This window comes from Salmo trutta, chromosome 28 (assembly GCF_901001165.1).
Source record: "Salmo trutta chromosome 28, fSalTru1.1, whole genome shotgun sequence".
In the NCBI taxonomy this organism is placed as follows: Eukaryota; Metazoa; Chordata; class Actinopteri; order Salmoniformes; family Salmonidae; genus Salmo; species Salmo trutta.
Genome location: NC_042984.1, coordinates 43,709,600 through 43,731,413, shown reverse-complemented (window position 1 = coordinate 43,731,413; position 21,814 = coordinate 43,709,600). Strand labels below are relative to the sequence as shown.

The window sequence follows — 21,814 nt, the reverse complement described above, 5'->3', positions numbered from 1 at the left end:
AGTAATGCAGTAAATAGCCCAAAGTTAAGGCTATCTTACAAAGTAATGTACTAGTTTTTATTTGACATTAAAATTAATAACTCATTCATGGCCACATTTTTACTGTAACTCATTCATGGCCAATAGTTACTGTAACTATTATTATGTCATCCTAGAAAACGTGCATGTTCAAGATAGCCTCCAAAGGTCAAAGGTCGCAGGTCTATTCTTCACTTGCACTTTTAATGTAATCTCAACAACAATCCAGGTCATTTGGTTGTGCTCTTAATGTAGATGAAGCACAGTGATAACACATCAAGTTGTTGTAGAAATACAAAATATCTGACATTGTACTCCCATTTGAACTTTGTTGTGCTTTTAATTGGTTGAATGTGCAGTAATAACACATTTAGAGTGTTGGCAGTTGATGTTATTCTTCAATAACACAGACCCCAAAGCAAATCAGGGGGAGAAAAATAGGTTTATTAAAAAAAGGACAAATCATAGATGTTTTACTGAAAAGTAGACATTCATTATTCCCTGTCATAAATAAGAGTGATTAAATATCACCTGTACCAGCACGCGTAAAACTATTGTCTGACAATTGAGGTGACAGGTGCAACACGTTCTGCCCAACGAGGGTGGTCCCAATCAGTATGGGTCCACATCTAAACAGAACCAAGCGAATATTGACGAACACAAACACACATGTATTCACACGTGCACACACACAAATAATGATTGTATAATCATTGTTTGATTGTATAAAAGATAACAAAATTATTTTATTACATGTTGATAATTGGACAGACAACATCACAGCATACTTGCATGAATGTTTCAATATTAATGTTTTTTTCCCCACACCATTGATAATTAAACATAATGTACTCTGTACAAAACTATATAAATCAAACATGCTTGCAGATGCAGAGGGGTCCATTTTAATAACAGATTAAAGCCATATTCTCTTATGAATCAGGTAATTTCTTTAAAAGAAATGAATAAACTGCAGAATGATGGTTAACATCATAGTCATTTAAAGAATGAATTGATCTTTTTTGTTTTACATCAAATAGAAAAGACAAACATTGGCACATGCAATGTGAACACTTTGTGCTGCTTTTTCCTTACCATCCAAAGCCAATCAAACATAGACTGGATATATTCTTTTGTTGTCATCCAAAACACGAAAATACTCTCAGATATTTACAAAAAAATATAGATACATTGCCCGTCACTCTGACATAGTTATTTGTGTTAAAATGGCTGATTTGAGTTGATTTCATAAAGCAAAATGCATGTGGCGGAGCTTGCTAATTAAAGTTAATCAATCAAAATTCAACATAATTTTATGTCAGAAAAAAATGAAAGATCAGGCACAAGGAACTCAGAAGAAACCTCACTTAACTTAAAAACAAACCATGAGCACTGCAAGAGAATATGACTTTAATGGATATTACACAAAATCATTTGAAAACTGTTGAAATAAACTGTTCAGACATATTTTTTTCAGCGATTACTTAGTCCGACACCTGTATCACAGAGGTTGTTCACTCACTGTTAATGTAAAACCCTACAGAGATGTTCCAGGTTCTAGAACAGATCAGAACAGAATGGACTGTGTTTGTATCTTCATCATTCATTCACTCCTCATGTCAAATATCTCCACCCCTTCGTTTTCCCTTTCCCCCTGCCATCCTCCTCTTCAGAAGACTAAAATGATAAAGGTTGACACCAACCACAGTCCTGGAGTGCATAGGTAGGTAGTGTCCCTGTCCCGGTATTCTCTTCCTGTGATCCCTAGTCTTGGTCATCATCACAGAGTAAGGACATGGAGCATTCCCTGGGACCCCATCAGATCCTGAGGTTGTTGTAACTCACATATGTTTTCTTCGTAGCTTGACCTGAGAAGCGAGGTAGGTCAAAGATTATAATGGCATCCAACAGCGCAACAAATTACTGTACAATAAGTAATGCACAAACATACACAGACATACATAAAATAAGATATTTACATAAATATAAAATATAAATACCCTCCAACTCTATCATACATTCATGCAAGTGAACGTACACTGTTCACAATCATTGCACAATAGCTGCCTGGTTTAGTGCATTGTGTCACTTCAGCAACACGACTGAGTCAAACTGGTTTCTATTTTCAGATACTAACCAGCAAAAAAAAACACACACACAAACACCACACAAGTGGTCACCTAACAAACGCAGGTGATGTGATCCCAGTCTCTATATTGCCATGGAAACGGGCCAGACTGTTGCTGAGAATCAAGGTAGGTACTGTTGTGTACTGTGCTTGACTCCACCGATGCAGTGTTATCGCTCATGCCTAGTGGAGAAGGTCGGTGCACATTGCACTTCTTAAAGCAGAGACATACTGTAGCTTTGTAAACTCCTCTTCTTAATGCTGTAAATGTTGCCATTGTGAACTCCCATGGGATGTGCAATTAGAGTCTTACCACCTCCTTACAGTATTATTTTGTAGTCTTGGTCATTGACTATGATGAATAAAACATGTGTAAATGTACAAAATATTTTTGCAGTTAGCCCATAAGCAGGCGTAGCTGTATGTGTGTGCGGTCGGTATAAAAAAAGCTCATATTTTCAAGGAGAATGCAATGATTTGGCTGTGTGTGTGTGTGTGTGTGTGTGTGTGTGTGTGTGTGTGTGTGTGGCACGCATGCATACAATGCGTGTGTGTGTGATATACTGTATGTAGATATCTACATATCTCTTTAACCTTCCAAAATATAGTGCAGTGTATTCAGCTCACTGGAAACAACTTTTTCTCCCTCTCTCTTCACGGTCTCGGTTGGGTGATAATTCCCTTTTCATGGTATTGATTGGTCATCATACCAAAATTGATGTAAAAATCTTAAATTCATCCACACTGCTAATAATCACCATGGGGACAGTGAAGATACATCTCCAATATCTCAAAATTATCCCTCACATCTCTGCAAGGGATAATCATAGAGATATTAGGACTAATATCGATACTGATGTACTATAGAATCATCAAAGCTACTAATGCTCTTACTTAATAACTCTAAATCATTATGAGTCAGATCAGTCCGAGATGATCCCTCCTGAAAGGCACTATTTGGCGCTGTGACGGTTACAGGGGCTGACGGACAGTCTCCAGGGGCCAAGGAGCTGCAGTTCAAGTTTTGAGGCGGTCATGCGCATGCTAAAATAGAAGGGCGATGGGAGGAGAGAGATGGGGCGAGGGGAGGCGATAAGAAGTGTGTGTAGGGGAGAAAGAAGGTGAGAGACGCACAGAGCAGATGACACAGTGTACATTTGGGAGTGCCTCTCAGAGATGAGCTCCGTCTGTGCTCCGCCAGCCCTACTTGGGATGCGCTGCAACGACAGCAGTCGGCCCCCTATACAGTGTGTTCGCTCCATGAGCCACATGTGTCACTGTCAGGGAGATGATGTTACTCTCCTGACGCAAGCTCTCTCTCTCTCACTCACACTCACACAATTACACACATACACTCACACACTCCAGCTCATTACACAGATGACAATGAACGTCACAGGGCATTTGGAGGAATTTCCATGGAAAGCTGTCATATCAGAGCTGTAATTGAGAGAGGGGCACACCTGTGGATACCATGTGTGGTGTGTAAGGTTGCAAAATTCCTGGAAGGGTTGAAGGATTCCCGGAATCAGGAGGGAATAAGCAGTAATTTTGCAACCCTATTGGTGTGTGCCATGCGATTGGTAGAGATATAGGGCCAATGGGAACTGTGTTATTACCATGGCCTGTCAATAATTTCTTGATTTAGTGTAGAAAAATAAGAGAAGCATGGAGCTCATATAGGGGCAATATACACTGAGTGTACAAAATATTAGGACTACCTGGTCTTTCCATGACATAGACTGACCAGGTAAAAGCTATGACCCTTTATTGATGTCACACTTAAAGCTGTGTAGACCAGTTAAATAAGGATTTTTAAGCCTTGAGACAATTGAGACATGGATTGTGTACGTGTGCCCTTTAGAGAGAGAATGGGCAAGACAAAAGTTTTAAATGCCTTTGAACGAGGTATGGTAGTAGGTGCCAGGAGCACTGGTTTGAGTGTGTCAATAACTGCAACGCTGCTGGGTTTTTCACGCTCAACAGTTTCCCGTGTGTATGAAGATTGGTCCACCACCCAAAGGACATCCAGACAACTTGACGAATGTAGGCTGTTCTGAGGGCAAACGGAAGTGCAACTCAATATTATTTTAAACTTATTGCAAATTGGAGATTCATGGTTTACATTAATCCTGCCCATCACAGGTATAATATCAATATCTTAATCCCCACCAGTCATGTTGGTCTCTGCATTTCAACATTATGATATTATCATAATTAACACCATCAAGCTCACTTCACCACACAAACAGTGGTGTCAACGACACACAACTGGTGTTATAGATAATCTTTCCTCATTACTAGTCTTTAACACAGACCTCCTGTGCTCTTAGCTACCAGCTACACTAAAGCAAAAGGCCTATTAATGTCACTCTACAGGAAAGGCCCTCATATTGGTTAAGCAGTCAAATATGAATTGAATAGCATGCTCCCGTGTGCACTTCCTGAACTTTTGGATGAATTTATCTCTGTCTGATAGCATATTATCTAATTCTCGGCACAGTGGGCTTTGCTATGTGACTGACTCATAGTGAGCAGGGATCTCACTCCTCTCGGTATGTGTCATGGGATGTCACAAATAACATGGAGTTACATGTAAACATCAACTAGGAATGTAAATAATTAAATTAAACTACTGGAGATACTATGCAGCTAAATGTTGTTAAAGAATAAGTTCATTGCCATTTGCATGACTCACTCATGGGGTCGGTGGGTGGGTTTTCACACAGCTCAGATTTGGCCTCTCCGTTGGGCCTCTCGCTGGGCTTCACAGAGAGACGGGAGGACATGGTGGCGGCAGTTACCACAGCCTTGAAGCTCCTCTTCCTCTTCTGCACATTAAGCTCTGGGTGGAAGATGATGACGTACACCTTGGGCATGTAGAGCATCCCCAGAGCTACAGAGGCACTGAGGTTCATAGAGATGGTGAGGGTAGTCGTCTGGATGTACAGCTGTGGAGGAGGGGAGGGGGAAAGTGGGGTGAGAGAGAGAGAGAGAGAGAGAGAGAGAGAGAGAGAGAGAGAGAGAGAGAGAGAGAGAGAGAGAGAGAGAGAGAGAGAGAGAGAGAGAGAGAGAGAGAGAGAGAGAAGGGGAAAAGGGGATGAGAGAGAGAGAAGCCACACTAGTTAGAATATAGTCTCATGCAGTAAAACCCCCCATAACCCTTATCAAGCACTCACCCAGCCCTATCTACAGGTTGGTCTTGATGTATGGATGAGGGAGAGAGGCAAGAGTGAAACCTATCATAGTCATACCCCAGAGATGCCTGTAGGTGGTCTTGATGGATAACCACTGAGGAAAAATTGGCCTTACCTAGAGTAAAGCAAAAAGCACCACACATTTACTTATTGTTAATTTCTCCATTGGTGGTTCTATGTTTGCGCTCTGATGCTGTGGGGGAAAAGATACCACTTGTACTCCAACCATTCGTACTCCTGCAGCATTTATGAGGCACTTACTATCCATAGTGTATGTAGCAGCAGTAACTGAGCAGTTGGCTGTGTCTTAATTGGCATGATTCACTCATTGCCTCTCCACTGCAGCACACACACACACACACACACACACACACACACACACACACACACACACACACAAAGATAACATACGCACTATACATACACATGGATTTAGTACAGTAGATATGTGGTAGTGGTGGAGTAGGGGCCTGAGGGCACACAGTGTGTTGTGAAATCTGTGAATGTATTGTAAAGTTTTTAAAATTGTATAAACTGCCTTAATTTTGCTGGTTATGTCGCCAGGCAGTCCAAAACCCCACCCATGGAAAACAACCTGATATTTCAGGTGGTCTTTTCATAATTTTCACAGTATTATTCCAACCTCAGCGTGGAAATAAGCTCAGCAAAAAAGAAACGTCCTCACTGTCAGCTGCGTTTATTTTCAGCAACTTAACATGTGTAAATATATAAAAAGATTCAACAACTGAGACATAAACTGAACAAGTTCCATAGACATGTGACTAACAGAAATGGAATAATGTGTCCCTGAACAAAGGGGGGATCAAAATCAAAACTAACAGTCAGTATCTGGTGTGGCCACCAGCTGCATTGAGTACTGCATCTCCTCCTCATGGACTGCACCAGATTTGCCAGTTCTTGCTGTGAGATGTTACCCCACTCTTCCACCAAGGCACCTGCAAGTTCCCGGACATTTCTGGGGGTAATGGCCCTAGCTCTCACCCTTTGATCCAACAGGTCCCAGACGTACTCAATGGGATTGAGATCTGGGCTCTTTGCTGGCCATGGCAGAACACTGACATTCCTGTCTTGCAGGAAATCACGCACAGAACGAGCAGTGTGGCTGGTAGCATTGTCATGCTGGAAGGTCATGTCAGGATGAGCCTGCAGGAAGGGTACCACATGAGGGAGGAGGATGTCTTCCCTGTAACGCACAGCGGTGAGATTGCCTGCAGTGACAACAAGCTCAGTCCGATGATGCTGTGACACACCGCCCCAGACCATGACAGACCCTCCACCTCCAAATTGATCCCACTCCAGAGTACAGGCCTCGGTGTAACGCTCATTCCTTTTTGCCAGTCCTGTCTGGTCCAGCGACGGTGGGTTTGTGCCCATAGGCGACGTTGTTGCCGGTGATGTCTGGTGAGGACCTGCCTTACAACAGGCCTACAAGCCCTCAGTCCAGCCTTTCTCAGCCTATTGTGGACAGTCTGATCACTGATGGAGGGATTGTGCGTTCCCGGTGTAACTCGGGCAGTTGTTGTTGCCATCCTGTACCTGTCCCGCAGGTGATGTTCGGATGTATCAATCCTGTGCAGGTGTTGTTACACATGCTCTGCCACTGCGAGGACGATCAGCTGTCTGTCCTGTCTCCCTGTAGCGCTGTCTTAGGCGTCTCACAGTTCGGACATTGCAATTTATTGCCCTGGCCACATCTGCAGTCCTCACGCCTCCTTGCAGCATGCCTAAGGCAGTTTATATATAAAACACAGAAAAATCATGATTTTGACTGCACTGCCTATTTAAGAAGATTAAGCTACATAAACACATATTAGGCTTGCCGTTTTCAAGCAACAGTCAAAGACCAAAGACATGTACTGTAGTGGGCGGTTTAGGATTATTTTACAAAATCATCACATTGCTCATGTTTGTCAGAATTGTATAAAGACCACTAGGTGCTTTTATCCCCTTTTTTTTTACTTACGTAACACCATTTATACTTACATTTTTAAACACTCTGGGCTATATCTTGGGTGTGTTCTGAATTATTTAACTCTATTCTTAAAAGGCAATCATCCTTCAATCAGCCATGTAGTTCACAGACCCACAAGAGGTCCTTCAAGGGTCTTAGATTAGGCTGAAACACATTAGAGGGCATATCTCTGTGTTTGAAGTCCATCAAAAGCTACTCAAAACTGAGCTATGACACTTGAAAGAGTGAAATGCCACTCTTGTACCTTCTCTGACAACCTGTAGCAAAGAGGATACAGTTGTAAAGGTCTGCATGGTAGAACAACTCTGAATCGGTTGGAGAGAAAATGTCACCATTTGCATAGTGTTTTCCACAGTAAATAGCACCAGCCATAGTAATGCCTTGCACACAATCTACAGAGAGACATTTACATGCCAGTCATGCCATCTGATCTCCGCAACTCATTCAAATACCAATATCATCAACATGCCAATAGCTTCTAGTATTGCCTCTCCTCTTGCTCTCTCTCCCTCGTTCACAGTGTTTATCTCTCTCTCCTTTGCACACTCTCTCCCTCTCTCCATCTCTCTATCTCTCTGCGGAGAAACATCAGAGCGAGAGATCTGGCTCACCATGCATTAATAACCATATGAATACCATGATGCTCAGATCAAGCTCTTCTCAGCGCGTGCCTTTCTGCACCATTGTAAACAGAAGAGAATGGAATTCTGGATTGCTGTCAATTTACAGCGCGTGTGATTGGTTTTATAATATCTCATCACAGGAGGATCTCCACCCCTCGCTATGCTTCCATGTTTGGTATCCATAGCAAGACTACCACCATCACCACCACATAGTTTGGTCAAAGCTACTTAAACACTTCTAAAATAAGCTTGTAATGAGATTATCTACTGCAATGCTGACCATATCAAAATTGATTTATTGACTATGTGACTAGATTTTTCTACTATACAGTAACCCACAAGAAGAGTCATACACATACAGACGCATGCATGCACATGCACAAACGCGCACATACATAGTCACGCACACACACGGTAACACAATTTTGGTCGTTAGCTGTCCTAGCTGTTGTCACACAGACAGGGTTTTTCAGAGTGCTTCAGTGGGAGCTTGACCCAAATTCGCATTCCCTCTCATCCACCACATGAATGTTTAGCTTGTCACAGAGCATTTATAATGAATTCCTGTTGCTTTAACATAAATAAATACATGAATTAAATTTCACAACCGCTTGGCAACTCTCTATTTATAGCTGCAGTAACGATTTATTAAGATTCGGGAATCAAATGATTGAGCCTGAGTTTTACCATCTCAATCATGAGCATCGCCAAATGCCAACATCCAGATAACAAGAAACCAAACCGCCTTCTATCTACCCAGACAAAAAACTGATGAAAGGTTTTTAGATAATTATATCCACTAGGGATGTACTTACAGCACAGGCAATTTTGTCTAGTTTAAAATGTGGATTATAAATGCACACAGCGATAAAGACACCATTCAGAAAAGTGACAATTAGGATGCTCTCCTGCCCTGGTGGAGAAAGCCTTCAATAATGGATCTAGGGGATTTGCATTCTCCTCTCATCTACCTGCAAGTCTCTTGTTTTGGGTGGCCTACTTTCCCAGCCTGGCACAGCTTAGCCAGTTCAGGAAGAAGTGTGTCTGCGTGCTGCTCTGGGGACCCGCTTCTCCCGAACTGCTTATGAATGGGCTTCTCATAAACTATCTAATTGGATGTCACTCACCTGCTGCAAATGTCCATGCCTGGGCTAGGCTGGTGTAGATATACTCAGTTTATTATATCCTTTAAGGTTACCCTCTTGGCCTGGTGCTTTCTTGTTAAAAAAAGATATCCCCCCTTTCAGAAGACGTTCTCAATCTCTAAGCACTAAAATAAGGATGAGGCTTAACTTAATGCCCCTGGTTCCCGCAGTTCTCCTTCTGTTGATTGTAAAGCTTTGGTGAGAATTGCATGTTGTTTGAGGTTCCAGATGTGGAATCCCAGGCAGACACAGTCAATAGGCATCCAGAGTATCAATTCAGGAAGGCAGAGCACCTTGACAAAGAAAATGTCAAGTCTAACTCTTGTCAAATAAAGTTATTTGCTGAAATACAAGCGGATTAGGAGATGCAACTGCAGAAGATGCTATTTTTCCACCCCCTTAAAAGTTAAAGGAGGAAATGCTTCTTGCCAGACATCTTTAACCCCGGGAAATCTAACTTGGCAGCTCGACTTTAAGAAGTTAAGATAAGCAGAAGTGCCATCTTACAAGACTTTAAGTGTTTGTAAGACATGTGTTGAGGTATAAAAGTTTGGTTTAACACGAGTTTCCCTTTGTGGTTAACTCTTGTGGAAGTTTCTATACTTTCAGGGAAAAGTTTGGTTGTGTGATGTTTGATGTCAGGACACAGAGTTCTTCACAAAGGTGGTTTTCACTTTGTCAAATGTAATGAATGATACACAGTTGGAGATTACTTAGAGATTCTTGAAACATTCAAATAAAATAGGTAAACCTGGAACCTGATACCTGATCACTCCAGAATGTTTTATATTTTTGTTAAAAAACAGCTGACAATGACAGTAATACCCACATTTTCCAATGTGATTTGCATCTTTGCTTTAATTAAACACAGGTACACATGTTTATTTCAGAATTATTCACAATCCCTTATATGTACAGTGCATTCGGAAAGTATTCAGACCCCTTGACTTTTTCCACATTTTGTTACATTACAGACCTTTTCTACATTTTTTTACTTATTAATCTACACACAATACCTTATAATGACAAAGAGAATACAGGTTTTTGTACATTTTTGCCAATGTACTAAAAATAAAAACAGAAATACCTTATTTACATAAGTATTCAGACCCTTTTCTATAAGACTCAAAATTGAGCTCAGGTGCATCCTGTTTCCATTGATCATCCTTGAGATGTTTCTACAACTTGATTGGAGTCCACCTGTGGTAAATTCAATTGATTAGACATGATTTTGAAAGGCACACACCTGTCGATATAACATCCCAGAGTTAACATTGAATGTCAGAGCAAAAACCAAGCTAGAGGTCAAAGGAATTGTCCGAAGAGCTCCGAGACAGAATTGTGTCGAGGCACAGACCTGGGGAAGGGTACCAAACATTTATGCAGCATTGAAGGTCCCCAAGAACACAGTGGCCTCCATTATTCTTAAATGCAAGACGTTTGGAACCACCAAGGTTCTTCCTAGAGCTGGCCACCCGGCCAAACTGAGCAATCGGAGGAGAAAGACCTGAAGGTCAACAATCTCTGCAGCACTCCACCAGTCAGGCCTTTATGGGAGAGGGGCCAGACGGAAGCACCTCCTCAGTAAAAGTCACATGACAGCCTGCTTGGTTTGCCAAAAGCCACTTGAAGGACTCACCGACCGATGAGAAACAAGATTCTCTGGTCTGATGAAACCAAGATTGAACACGTTGGCCTGAATGCCAAGCGTCACGCCTGGAGAAAACCTGGCACCATCCCTACAGTGCAGCATGGTGGTGGCAGCATCATGCTGTGGGGATGTTTTTCAGTGGCAAGGACTGGGAGACTAGTCAGGATCGAGGGAAAGATGAGCGGAGTAAAGTACAGAGAGATCCTTGATGAAAACCTGCTCCAGAGTGCTCAGGACCTTAGACTGGGGCAAAGGTTCACCTTCCAACAGAATAATGACCCTAAGCACACAGCCACAACAATGCAGGAGTGGCTTCGGTACAAGTCTCTGAATGTCCTTGAGTAGCCCATCCAAATCCCGATCCAACATCTCTGGAGAGGCCTGAAAATAGCTGTGCAGCGGCGCTCCCCATCCAACCTGACAGAGCTTTAGAGGATCTACAGAGAAGAATGGGAGAAATTCCCCAAATACAGGTGTGCCAAGCTTGTAGCTTCATACCCAAGAAGACTCTAGGCTTTAATCGCTGCCAAAGGTGCTTCAACAAATTACTGAGTAAACGGTCTGAATACTTATGTAAATGTCATATTTCTGTTTTAAATTTTTATACATTTGCAAACATTTCTTAAAACCTGTTTATGCTTAGTCATTATGGGGTATTGTGTGCAGCTTGATGAAGAAAAAAAACTATTTAATCTATTTTAGAATAAGGTTGTAACCTAACGAACTGTGGAAAAAGTCAAGGGGCCTGAATACTTTCCGAATGCACTGTAGTTCTATTCCAACAGTTATGTACTGTTGGATTGTTCCCCATTCCTAGTGAATGGAAGGCAGCGGAACATTAAACAAGTTGGATTTGGAAGCTGGTGATTCTCACAGTCATTAGCCTGTATGCTGACTGATGAGTGGCTGACTGAGCGAATGCAGATGTAGAGGGGGCAAAGACCGCTGTGTGATCTTTTGTTGCCATGTGTACATGGCTTCACACAACATCGGTTTGAGTGTGGGGTAGGCACAGGTGCAGGAAAACAAGGGCAGGCATCGGAATGGCGCGGAGCTGTAGAGAATTCAGTCAATACACAATAGAACTTTGGCTGTGCGATCAAAGCAAGATACAATAACATAAGGTCAACTGGATATCTCAATCTTTGGCTCAATATTAGGAGTTGCCTGGTATCGTATCGCCACCATGATGCGACACATCTTTAGATAATCGGAGTCCCTGAATGTCCAAGATAAATCTAAATCAAACGGGGGCTTTTCAGTCGAAAGCAACAAGTGCAAGGTAATTTTGAGATAAGGAGCCTGGTCAAATACAGCAATCAGTCCCTGTCCGCAAAGCAAACACACACACACACACACACACACACACACACACACACACACACACACACACACACACACACACACACACACACACACACACACACACACACACACACACACACACACACACACACACACACACACACACAAGCACTTAAGGGGTAATGGAGGGGTCCCTGTAAACACCACTCCTCCCTATCTGCTGAAGACCACAGGAGTGGGCCTACAAATAACCTTGCATCAAGAGGCTAGCACTTTCTTTGTGGCTTAGGAGTATGTAAGACGATAGCCAGTGTTCTGTAAGAGTTAACTGCATGAAGATAGATAAACACATTACAGGCTCTCTAGTCACTGAGTGTAACATAATGAACTCCTAATCGCTTCTGAGAGTGTAATTCATCTATGAAATCAGAGGCAAATTGATGAGGAAAATAATATTGTGATCTCTCTCTTTCCGTAGCCTAGCATGAAGAATATTGAACGGTGTGGCTCTTTAAAAAGGAGTAACACTTTCCTGTCGACGTCGATATTCTGTCAGTGGAAAACATCCACTCAGCTACATCATGTACACAAGGCCTGCCAAGCATCACACGCAGCTCATGAATAGAGCAGATAAATGCGTCTGTATTCTGACCAATACTGTTCAGATAAGCAATGACTAGCACAGGGGGTCAGGATTCTCAATCAACTCCAGTAACTGCTGATGTCAAGTGCATTTCTAAAGTGCACCTTGTCAAGGAATGGAATGTCTTGAGTCAGACGACTTATCCCCTTTTTCTTCTCCTCCTCCTCCTCCTATTCCACCTACTCCTCCACCTCCTCCTCCTCCACCTCCTCTTCCTCCACAGGATGAGGCATAATAGTGTTGAGCCCCAAGCGTGAGAGCTAAGGTAATTACTACCCCTCTCTTTTCCATGCTCTCCTCAGGCATCTCACAGCATTCATCTTATTAGAATGCCCCCCTCCCCTTTACAATGCCTATTTACGTCTCCTGCGGTCCTTGTGTGGGTTTTTTATGCACATCTAAGCTATATGAATTTGAAATCAAAAGAAAATGAGTCTTGAACACACACAGCCACTGTGTGTGTGCGTTTGCTTATGTGTGTGTCTGTTTTTGCATCTCTATGTGTGTGTCAGTGTCAGTGTGTGTGTTTGTATGAGATAAAACACAGGCTGGAAGGAGCGGAAGCAGCGCAGGCGGAAGGAGGGAGAGAGGGATGACTCACCTTCTCTGCAGATTGGGCCGTGCCAAAGAAGATGGGGATGAAGGCCAGCCACACAATACATGTGGTGTACATGGTGAAGCCGATGGGCTTGGCCTCGTTGAAGTCCTCTGGCACGTCCCGGGTTTTGATGGCGTAGATGGTACATGTGACCATCAGAAGGATGCTGTAGCCCAGCGAACAGATCATCTGCAGGTCCGTGATGTCACACTTCAGCACGCCACGCGCCAGGTTGGGGTTCATGGTCTTTTGCTCGTCGTAGTCGATGATGGTGTTGGGCGGGTCCACGGCGAACCAGATGAGCACGCCCAGCAGCTGCAGGCAGATGAGGGAGGAGGTGATAGCGATCTGGGAGGTGGGGCTGATGAAACGTGGGGCGGTCACCGTCTGCTTGCCCTGCTCAAAGATCCGGTAGATGCGGTTGGTCTTGGTGAGCAGTGCGGCGTAGCTGATGCACATCCCCAGGCCCAAGAAGATTCTCCGGAAGGAGCACACGCCCACATCGGGCTTGGCGATCATCAGGAAGGTGATGATGTAGCACAGGAATATGCCTGTCAGCAGCACATAGCTCAGCTCGCGGCCCGATGCCCGCACAATAGGTGTGTCGTTGTAGCGTACGAACGTTGCCATCACAAAGATGGTGGCGATGATGCCCAGTATGGCGAGGAAGACGGGAATGACTGCCCAGGGGGAGTGCCACTCCAGCTTGACGATGGGGATAGGTTGGCAGGTCGTCCGGTTTGGGTCCGGCCTCATGTCGTAGGAGCACAGGCGGCACAAGGTCTCATCATATTGGTACTGGTAGCCATCACACAGCTCACAGTGCCAGCAGCATGGCATGCCCTTTACCCTCTTCTTCCTCTCACCTGTCTTACAGGGCAGACTGCACACAGAGATAGGGACATCCGGCTCCCCTTCTGGCCACTGCATCTCCTCGAGCTGAGAGAAAGAGAGAGGACACAGGCGAGAGGGAGATAAGCAGTGGAGGTAGCACTTCAGATAAGAGGGCTAGTCGATAGGGATGAAGCGGTTTACATCTACCTGATAGGCAAATGGGCCTGGACTTGGTGTGTGCATACAGGATGAGGTACATGTCACACCATGTCTTACTGGCTAACTCGCTACTACTTTAGAAAGCACAATACTCTAAATAACAATTAATATAACCTCCACTGAGTTGTTGCAGCGGAGAATACAATATCTCTATCATCAATTATTTTAAGTATTTCCAATCATAAGATTGCTAAGAATAACAAAAATAAGCCAATATACTTTCAAGTGTCCCATTCCGTATTCAAGAGTAATTGATATCACCATGGAGACAGCACTTGCATTTTTATTAAATAAAATTAAAAGAGAGAAACAATGAAATGCCAGACAAATGCAGTATGTTATGCGATTAACAAAGAGTGCAGAAGCCAGAGAGGTATGTAAAATGGGATTAGTTTAGGAGAATCAGATTTACCACCTTAAAAATGTCAATTTTACAATAGTTTTAGAGGGGGAATTTCTCTTCAGAATCGATATATTGTTACAAAGATGTGGAGTCAACTACAGACAGAATTTAGAGAAGGTTACTGAATTACTTAAAAGATACTGAGCCTCAACACTCTTGTGGATTTCTTTGACGACAATGTTAGTTTAACCTTAAAGTCAGACTTGAGGTTAAACCTTAAAGTCAGTACAAGTCATCTTATCATGATGGCGCTGGAGGGGATGGCTGCCGTTTTATTGGCTCTTAACCAACTGTGCTATTTTAGATTTTTTTTTGCATTGCTTGTAACTTATTTTATACATAATGTTGCTGCTACCGTCTCTTATGACTGAGAAGAGATTCTGGACATCAGACCAGCGATTACTCACCTCGACTGGATGAAGAATTTTTCTTTAATGAGTCGGACGGGAAGGATATACTCCAAACACCCGAACAGGCCCTCATCCCCGTCATTCGCTGGAGAAAGAAACTGAGATTTCGATGAAAGAGATCGGGGTGCCTTGTGAGGATCAGACGACGAGTGGCTAATCTGCCTTTGCAATCAGTACTGTTAGCTAACGTTCAATCCCTGGAAAATAATTGGGATGAACTGAAAGCACATATATCTTACCAACGGGATATTAACTGTAATATCTTATATTTCAACTAGTCGTGGTTGAACGACGACATTAATGACATACAGCTGGCGGGTTATACACTATCGGCAGGATAGAATAGCAGCCTCTGGTAACGGGGTGAGATCCTATGCATATTTGTAGCTGGTGCACGATAGGGGAAAAAAATATGTATGAAATGTATTCACTACTGTAAGTCGCTCTGGATAAGAGCGTCTGCTAAATGACTAAAATGTAAAATGGAAATGGAATTCTCGAGGTTTTTCTCGCCTGAGGTAGAGTATCTCATGATAAGCTGTAGACCACACTATCTACCTAGAGAGTTTTCATCTGTATTTTTCGTAGCTGTCTACATACAACCACAGACCAATGCTGGCACTAAAACTGCACTCAATGAGCTGTATACCGCCATAAGAAAACAGGAAATCGCTTATCCAGAGGCGCCACTCCTAGTGGCCGGGGACTTTAATGCAGGGAAGCTTAAATCAGTTTTACCTATTTTCTATCAGCACGTCAAATGTGCAACCAGAGGGGAAAATACACTAGACCACCTTTACTCCACACACAGAGATGCGTAAAAAGCTCTCCCTTGCCCTCCATTTGGCAAATCTGACCATAATTCCTGATTACAAGCAAAAATGAAAGCAGGAAGCACCAGTGACTCGGTCAATAAAAATGTGGTCAGATGAAGCAGATGCTAAACTACAGGACTATTTTGATAGCACAGACTGGAATATGTTCCCGGGATTCAATGGAGGACCGAGCACACCCCCATTGTCTTTGACCAGAGATGTAGTGGAGCAGGTGGAGAGCTTCAAGTTCCTTGGCGTCCACATCACCAATAAACTAACATGGTCCAAGCACACATTTTACATTTACATTTTAGTCATTTAGCAGACTTACAGTAGTGAATGCATACATTTCATTTCATACATTATTTTTTCTGTGCTGGCCCCCCGTGGGAATCAAACCCAAGGCACACCAAGACAGTCGTGAAGACTGAAAAGACTGAAAAGAGACTGAAAAGATTTGGCATGGGTCCTCAGATCCTCAAAAGATTTTACAGCTGCACCATCGAGAGCATCCTAACGGGTTGCATCACTGCCTGGTATGGCAACTGCTCGGCCTCCGACCGCAAGGCACTACAGAGGGTAGTGCGAACGGCCTAGTACATCACTGGGGCCAAGCTTCCTGCCGTCCAGGACCTCTGACACCGCCTGGTATAGAGGTCCTGGACGGCAGGAAGCTTGGCCCCAGTGATGTACTAGGCCCTAAACATTGTCAAAGACTCCAGCCACCCTAATCATAGACTGTTCTCTCTGCTACCGCAAGGCAAGCAGTCCCGGACCGCCAAGTCTAGGTCCAAGAGGCTTCTAAACAGCTTCTACCTCCAAGCCATAAGCCTCCTGAACATCTAATCAAATGGCTACCCAGACTATTTGCATTTCCCCCCCCCCTTTCTACGCTGCTGCTACTCTATGTTATTATCAATGCATAGTCACTTTAATAACTCTACTAACATGTACATATTACCTCAATTACCTCGACACTGGTGCTCCCTCACATTGACTCTGTACTGGTACCCCCGTATATAGCCCCGATATTGTTATTTACTGCTCTGTAATTATTTGTTACTCTTATCTCTTACTTTTTGGGTGGTATTTTCTTAAAACTGCATTGTTGGTTAAGGGCTTGTAAGTAATCATTTGACTGTATTGTGTGTTGTATTTGGCGCATGTGACAAATACTTTTTGATTTGAAGTCATCTTGAAGAACTCTTTGTCATCCCACATCACAAGTTGTATATATAATTTTCCCCGTATCTCTGGCTCCCAAAAACCAATGATTCTGTAAATTGCTCTGATAATAATCACATTAAAGTCTGTCCTGAGGCTTTAAGATATTACACAACCCAAAACATTCAGCTGTCTTAAAATCTACTCCTTTTGTCTGTACAATACCTTAGTGCAAGCCAAAACCTACAACGGCTACAGTGTGTGAGCATTCCTGTACATGCTACTCTCTCATGTCCTGCAGCTCACATGTACCTGTATGACAAATGTGTTGTCTCAACGCTGTCCCACTGGATTATGATCTGCTATCAGTTATCTGTGCAGGGGCTGGGGGCTGTGATTTGTTATGTGGACATGTTACTCCCTGGAACAGTTCCTGATTAAACACTGACTCTCCGGCTGGAAACAGTAATGAGACCAACACCACTGTTGCTATGGAGACCACAAAGCAAGATTTGTCACCTTGGACTGATACGGCTAATTTATTTTTTTGGAAGGAGGGGTGGTTTGTTGGGTTTGTTGTCAGGGTGGATTTAAGCCACTTTTAGACACACATTTTGATGCAGCTCTTCATCAGAGATGACATTATCAATATCATCTGTCTCCTCAATATTTCTTGACAAACATATTTCACAGGCGTCAGTCTTTTTCCGCTTTAGACAACTTATCGTCGTCTTGCCAAAAAGCAACAGCAACATTCTCAGGACTATAGGCTAATTCCTCAATTTGATTTTACATTGCTCTTCCTAAACAGGTTTTGTACTAATTAGCGACCAATCAATCACCATTTTCTCAAGTGCCTCGTTTGCACTTACATTTCTCTGATAAAAAGGAAAAAGTCTCTGCACACTTTCAGTCCGATGCAAATTGCTTTAAATAGTAGCTGAGCTTTCAGCCAATCGACCTTCATCAGAGCCTTCATCAAAGCATGCTCTGATGAAAGTCGACTGACTGAAAGCTTTGATACTATTTAAAGCAATGTGCATTTGACTGGAAGTGTGCATCGACTTTTTCCTGTTTTGCCTTCTGCCTCCAGCACCTTCAAAAATCAGCTTTGGTTATGTGGTAGATTCGGCCTATTATCCACTTACATTTTTCTAAAATGAATGAAATGTATCTCTATAGATCATAAATATAATCAAATAAGGCCATTATAAGTATTCTAAGGATTCTTGGACCATGTGTCCTTGGTCCCAGCCTAGATTACAGGCCTTAAACTTACCCTGAGTTGGAGGGTCTCCACCCACTGTCCGATGGGCCTGTACTCAGGAACACTGGAGTTGGTCATCTGAAACTGGAACAGGTCGTAGCGTCCCGGGGCGTCACCGTTTTTATTAAACATAACCGACGTGCCTGCACTACCTGCAGGAAGACAGAAGGAAGGAGAAATTGAAAATTAATGTGTTAGTTTTAATATTGAGTACATATTTGTGCAAATAAATGAATTACACATGGCCTTTTTATTTTAAGATTCAACCATTAAAGGCCTGTGGTTGGTCTTCATTGGGCCAACAGTACATAAACCCCTGTGAGAGAAACATTGACATTTAACCTAGTGTCCCTTGTTCTGTCGTTTACAAGCTATAAACGGTTCTGTGGACATCGAGGGCCACAGGGTGTGCTCATGTGCTAATGGCCTATTCATAATGACCATGACTCATATCCTGTCCCCATTAGAAGGCTAGCAAGTCAGCTAACTCCCTACTGACTGAGATGATTGCTCTGCTGTGAAAGAGTGTGTACTAAGGCTATCCAACACCACACCGCAGCCCTACATTTCACATCTGAGCACTTCAGCATCAAATCAAATCAAAGTTTATTTGTCACGTGCGCCGAATACAACCTTACAGTGAAATGCTTACTTACAGGCTCTAACCAATAGTGCGAAAAAAAGGTATGTGTGTGTGTGTGTGTGTGTGTGTGTAGGTAAGTAAAGAATTAAAACAACAGTAAAAATACATTTGAAAATAAGAGTAGCAAGGCTATATACAGACACCGGTTAGTCAGGCTTATTGAGGTAGTATGTACATGTAGATATGGTTAAAGTGACTATGCATATATGATGAACAGACAGTAGCAGTAGCGTAAAAAAGGGTTGGCGGGTGGTTGGTGGCGGGACACAATGCAGATAGCCCGGTTAGCCAATGTGCGGGAGCACTGGTTGGTCGGGCCAATTGAGGTAGTATGTACATGAATGTATAGTTAAAGTGACTATGCATATAAGATAAACAGAAAGTAGCAGGGGTAGAGAGAACAGTCTATGACTGGGGTGGCTGGGGTCTTTGACAATTTTCAGGGCCTTCCTCTGACACCGCCTGGTGTAGAGGTCCTGGATGGCAGGCAGCTTTGCCCCAGTGACGTACTGGGCCGTACGCACTACCCTCTGAAGTGCCTTGCGGTTGGAGGCCGAGCAATTGCCGTACCAGGCAGTGATGCAACCGGTCAGGATGCTCTCGATGTTGTAGCTGTAGAACCTTTTGAGGATCTCAGGACCCATGCCAAATCTTTTTAGTTTCCTGAGGGGGAATAGGCTTTGTCGTGCCCTCTTCACGACTGTCTTGGTGTGTTTGGACCATTGTAATTTGTTGTTGATGTGGACACCAAGGAATTTGAAGCTCTCAACCTGCTCCACTGCAGCCCTGTTGATGAGAATGGGGACATGCTCGGTGTTCCTTTTCCTGTAGTCCACAATCATCTCCTTAGTCTTGGTTACGTTGAGGGATAGGTTGTTATTTTGGCACCACCCGGCCAGGTCTCTAACCTTAGCTGAGCTGTGATTTTTCAGAGCTGTGTGATACATCATTAGGTCTATGCACAGCATCAATGAAGCAGTGTTCAGCTTTAGGTTATCACATCTGTGCATTAGGAATATCATAAGGTGCCCTTCAAGACGGATTCACATTTCCTCAGTTCAAAAGTAAACCATCTCAATCACACATGCTGGACAGGAGGTGAAGCAAAGTAAGATAAATAGGTCAGCCAAAGCATCATACGGTCCCCATCTGGTCGCAGTTTGTAGCAAGCAGAGGACCGCAGGCTAATTAACTTACTGAAGGTTCTGGACACCTGCAACATGGTATTCGAGAAATGAAGTCTGTGGCCTGATTTGTGTGTGTGTGTGTATAGTTGTGTAGGCTATCTATGTGCATGTGTATATGTTTATGACCTCGCCATAATGAAGATGTCCGTGAGAACTTTCCGTAAAACCAACTAAGAAGAAATGTGTGGCCCTGCTTTTTTGATGTGACATAGACCCCTATGCATAGTCACTTTAACTCTACCTACATGTGCATATAAACAATGACCCCGCACATTGACTCTGTACCGGTACCCCCTGTACATAGCCTCGCTACTGTTATTTTACTGCTGCTCTTGAATTATTTGTTACTTTTGTTTTATATTTTTTACTTATCTATTTTTTACTTAACACATATTTTTCTTAAAACTGCATTGTTGGTTAAGGGCTTGTAAGTAAGCACTTCACTGTAAGGTCTACAGCTGTTGTATTCGGCGCATGTGACATATAACATTTGATTTGAATTGATTTATACAACACACAGTGAGGTCAATGCCTCTCATCCTGCTATTGTAAGAAGGACTATTACTCCTTCAGTTCAACAGTGAGTTAACCTTGGCAGTGCATACAATAACTCAAAGGCATAGTAGACACCATTTCTAAAATTGGACGGGGGACTCGAATCAGATGTGGCATGGGAAATGACTGCAGTAATAGTCCTGACTATAAAAAGTCTAAAAGGGGAATGACCAATAACACCTGTCCAAAATGGTTGTGGGGGACATGTTGCCTTTGTGTTTTGTGTAGGCCTTTGGCTTTGTTAGGTAGAGGCTGTACCCCAATTCTGAACACCTTTCCTTTTAGTTTTTGTCAAGAGGGAATTTCATTAGCCTACACGGCAGTTTATTTTCAAGGACATTTGTCATTGAACATTTTACAAAAGAGCAAGGCTAAAATCTCCCCTCTAGCAGCAAGAAACGAGATTATGGGGAGTAAAACCTCATTTAGATGCACCATACATACAGGAAGAGACCTGAAGTATACAGAAATCTCATGGGAGAACCGAATCTGCCACTCTATCAAAGTTTGTATGACCATCAAAGTCAATGAGTTGCTTTCGTTTTCTCCTTAAGTTTCCAGCGCATTAGTCATACAGAATATTAATGTGGCCATTTCCAAAGCTGTTGAAGATACTGAGTAGTGTAAGGTGTATTAGAAGAGCTCAATTGAGCTAATTCACTGAAACAACTTCCACTCCGAATGTGTGCAGAATATTTCGCCGATAAGCAGTGGTTTGTGTCAAGGAAATGTATTGTCAGTTGTCATAAGCTAACATCAGCTGTCAAAAATGTTTAGGACATCAATTGTGTCAGTATTATGTCATAATTGTGTAGCCCATAATAAGGCAAAAGGCTCATGTAAAGTGTTACGCTACCGATAGTTGCACTAAACATACAGTACCAGTCAAACGTTTTCATTGCATTCTCTCAACCAGTTTCATGAGGTAGTCACCTGGAATGCATTTCAATTAACATGCGTGCCTTGATAAAAGTTAATTTGTGGAATTTCTTTCCTGCTTAAAGCATTTGAGCCAA

The 21,814-nt window shown here is 42.9% G+C and overlaps 1 protein-coding gene across 4 annotated transcripts in view; it reads right to left on the bottom strand.

Moving 5' to 3' along the window:
- Positions 1–441: 441 nt before the first annotated feature.
- LOC115166309 (metabotropic glutamate receptor 7) overlaps positions 442–21,814 on the bottom strand; it is a 127,631-nt gene continuing 106,258 nt past the window's right edge. For 2 of the 4 annotated variants that reach the window (XM_029720195.1, XM_029720198.1), the window contains exons 7-10: positions 18,426–18,565; positions 13,305–14,240; positions 4,845–5,097; positions 442–1,886 (exon numbers count right to left, since the gene is read on the bottom strand). In XM_029720195.1, coding sequence (XP_029576055.1) covers positions 1,837–1,886; positions 4,845–5,097; positions 13,305–14,240; positions 18,426–18,565 — 1,379 coding nt within the window. In that variant the 3' untranslated portion in view covers positions 442–1,836. Of the gene's footprint in view, positions 1,887–4,844; positions 5,098–5,256; positions 5,459–13,304; positions 14,241–18,425; positions 18,566–21,814 lie in introns of those variants that run through there. The other 2 variants (XM_029720196.1, XM_029720197.1) reach the window with 2 other exon arrangements.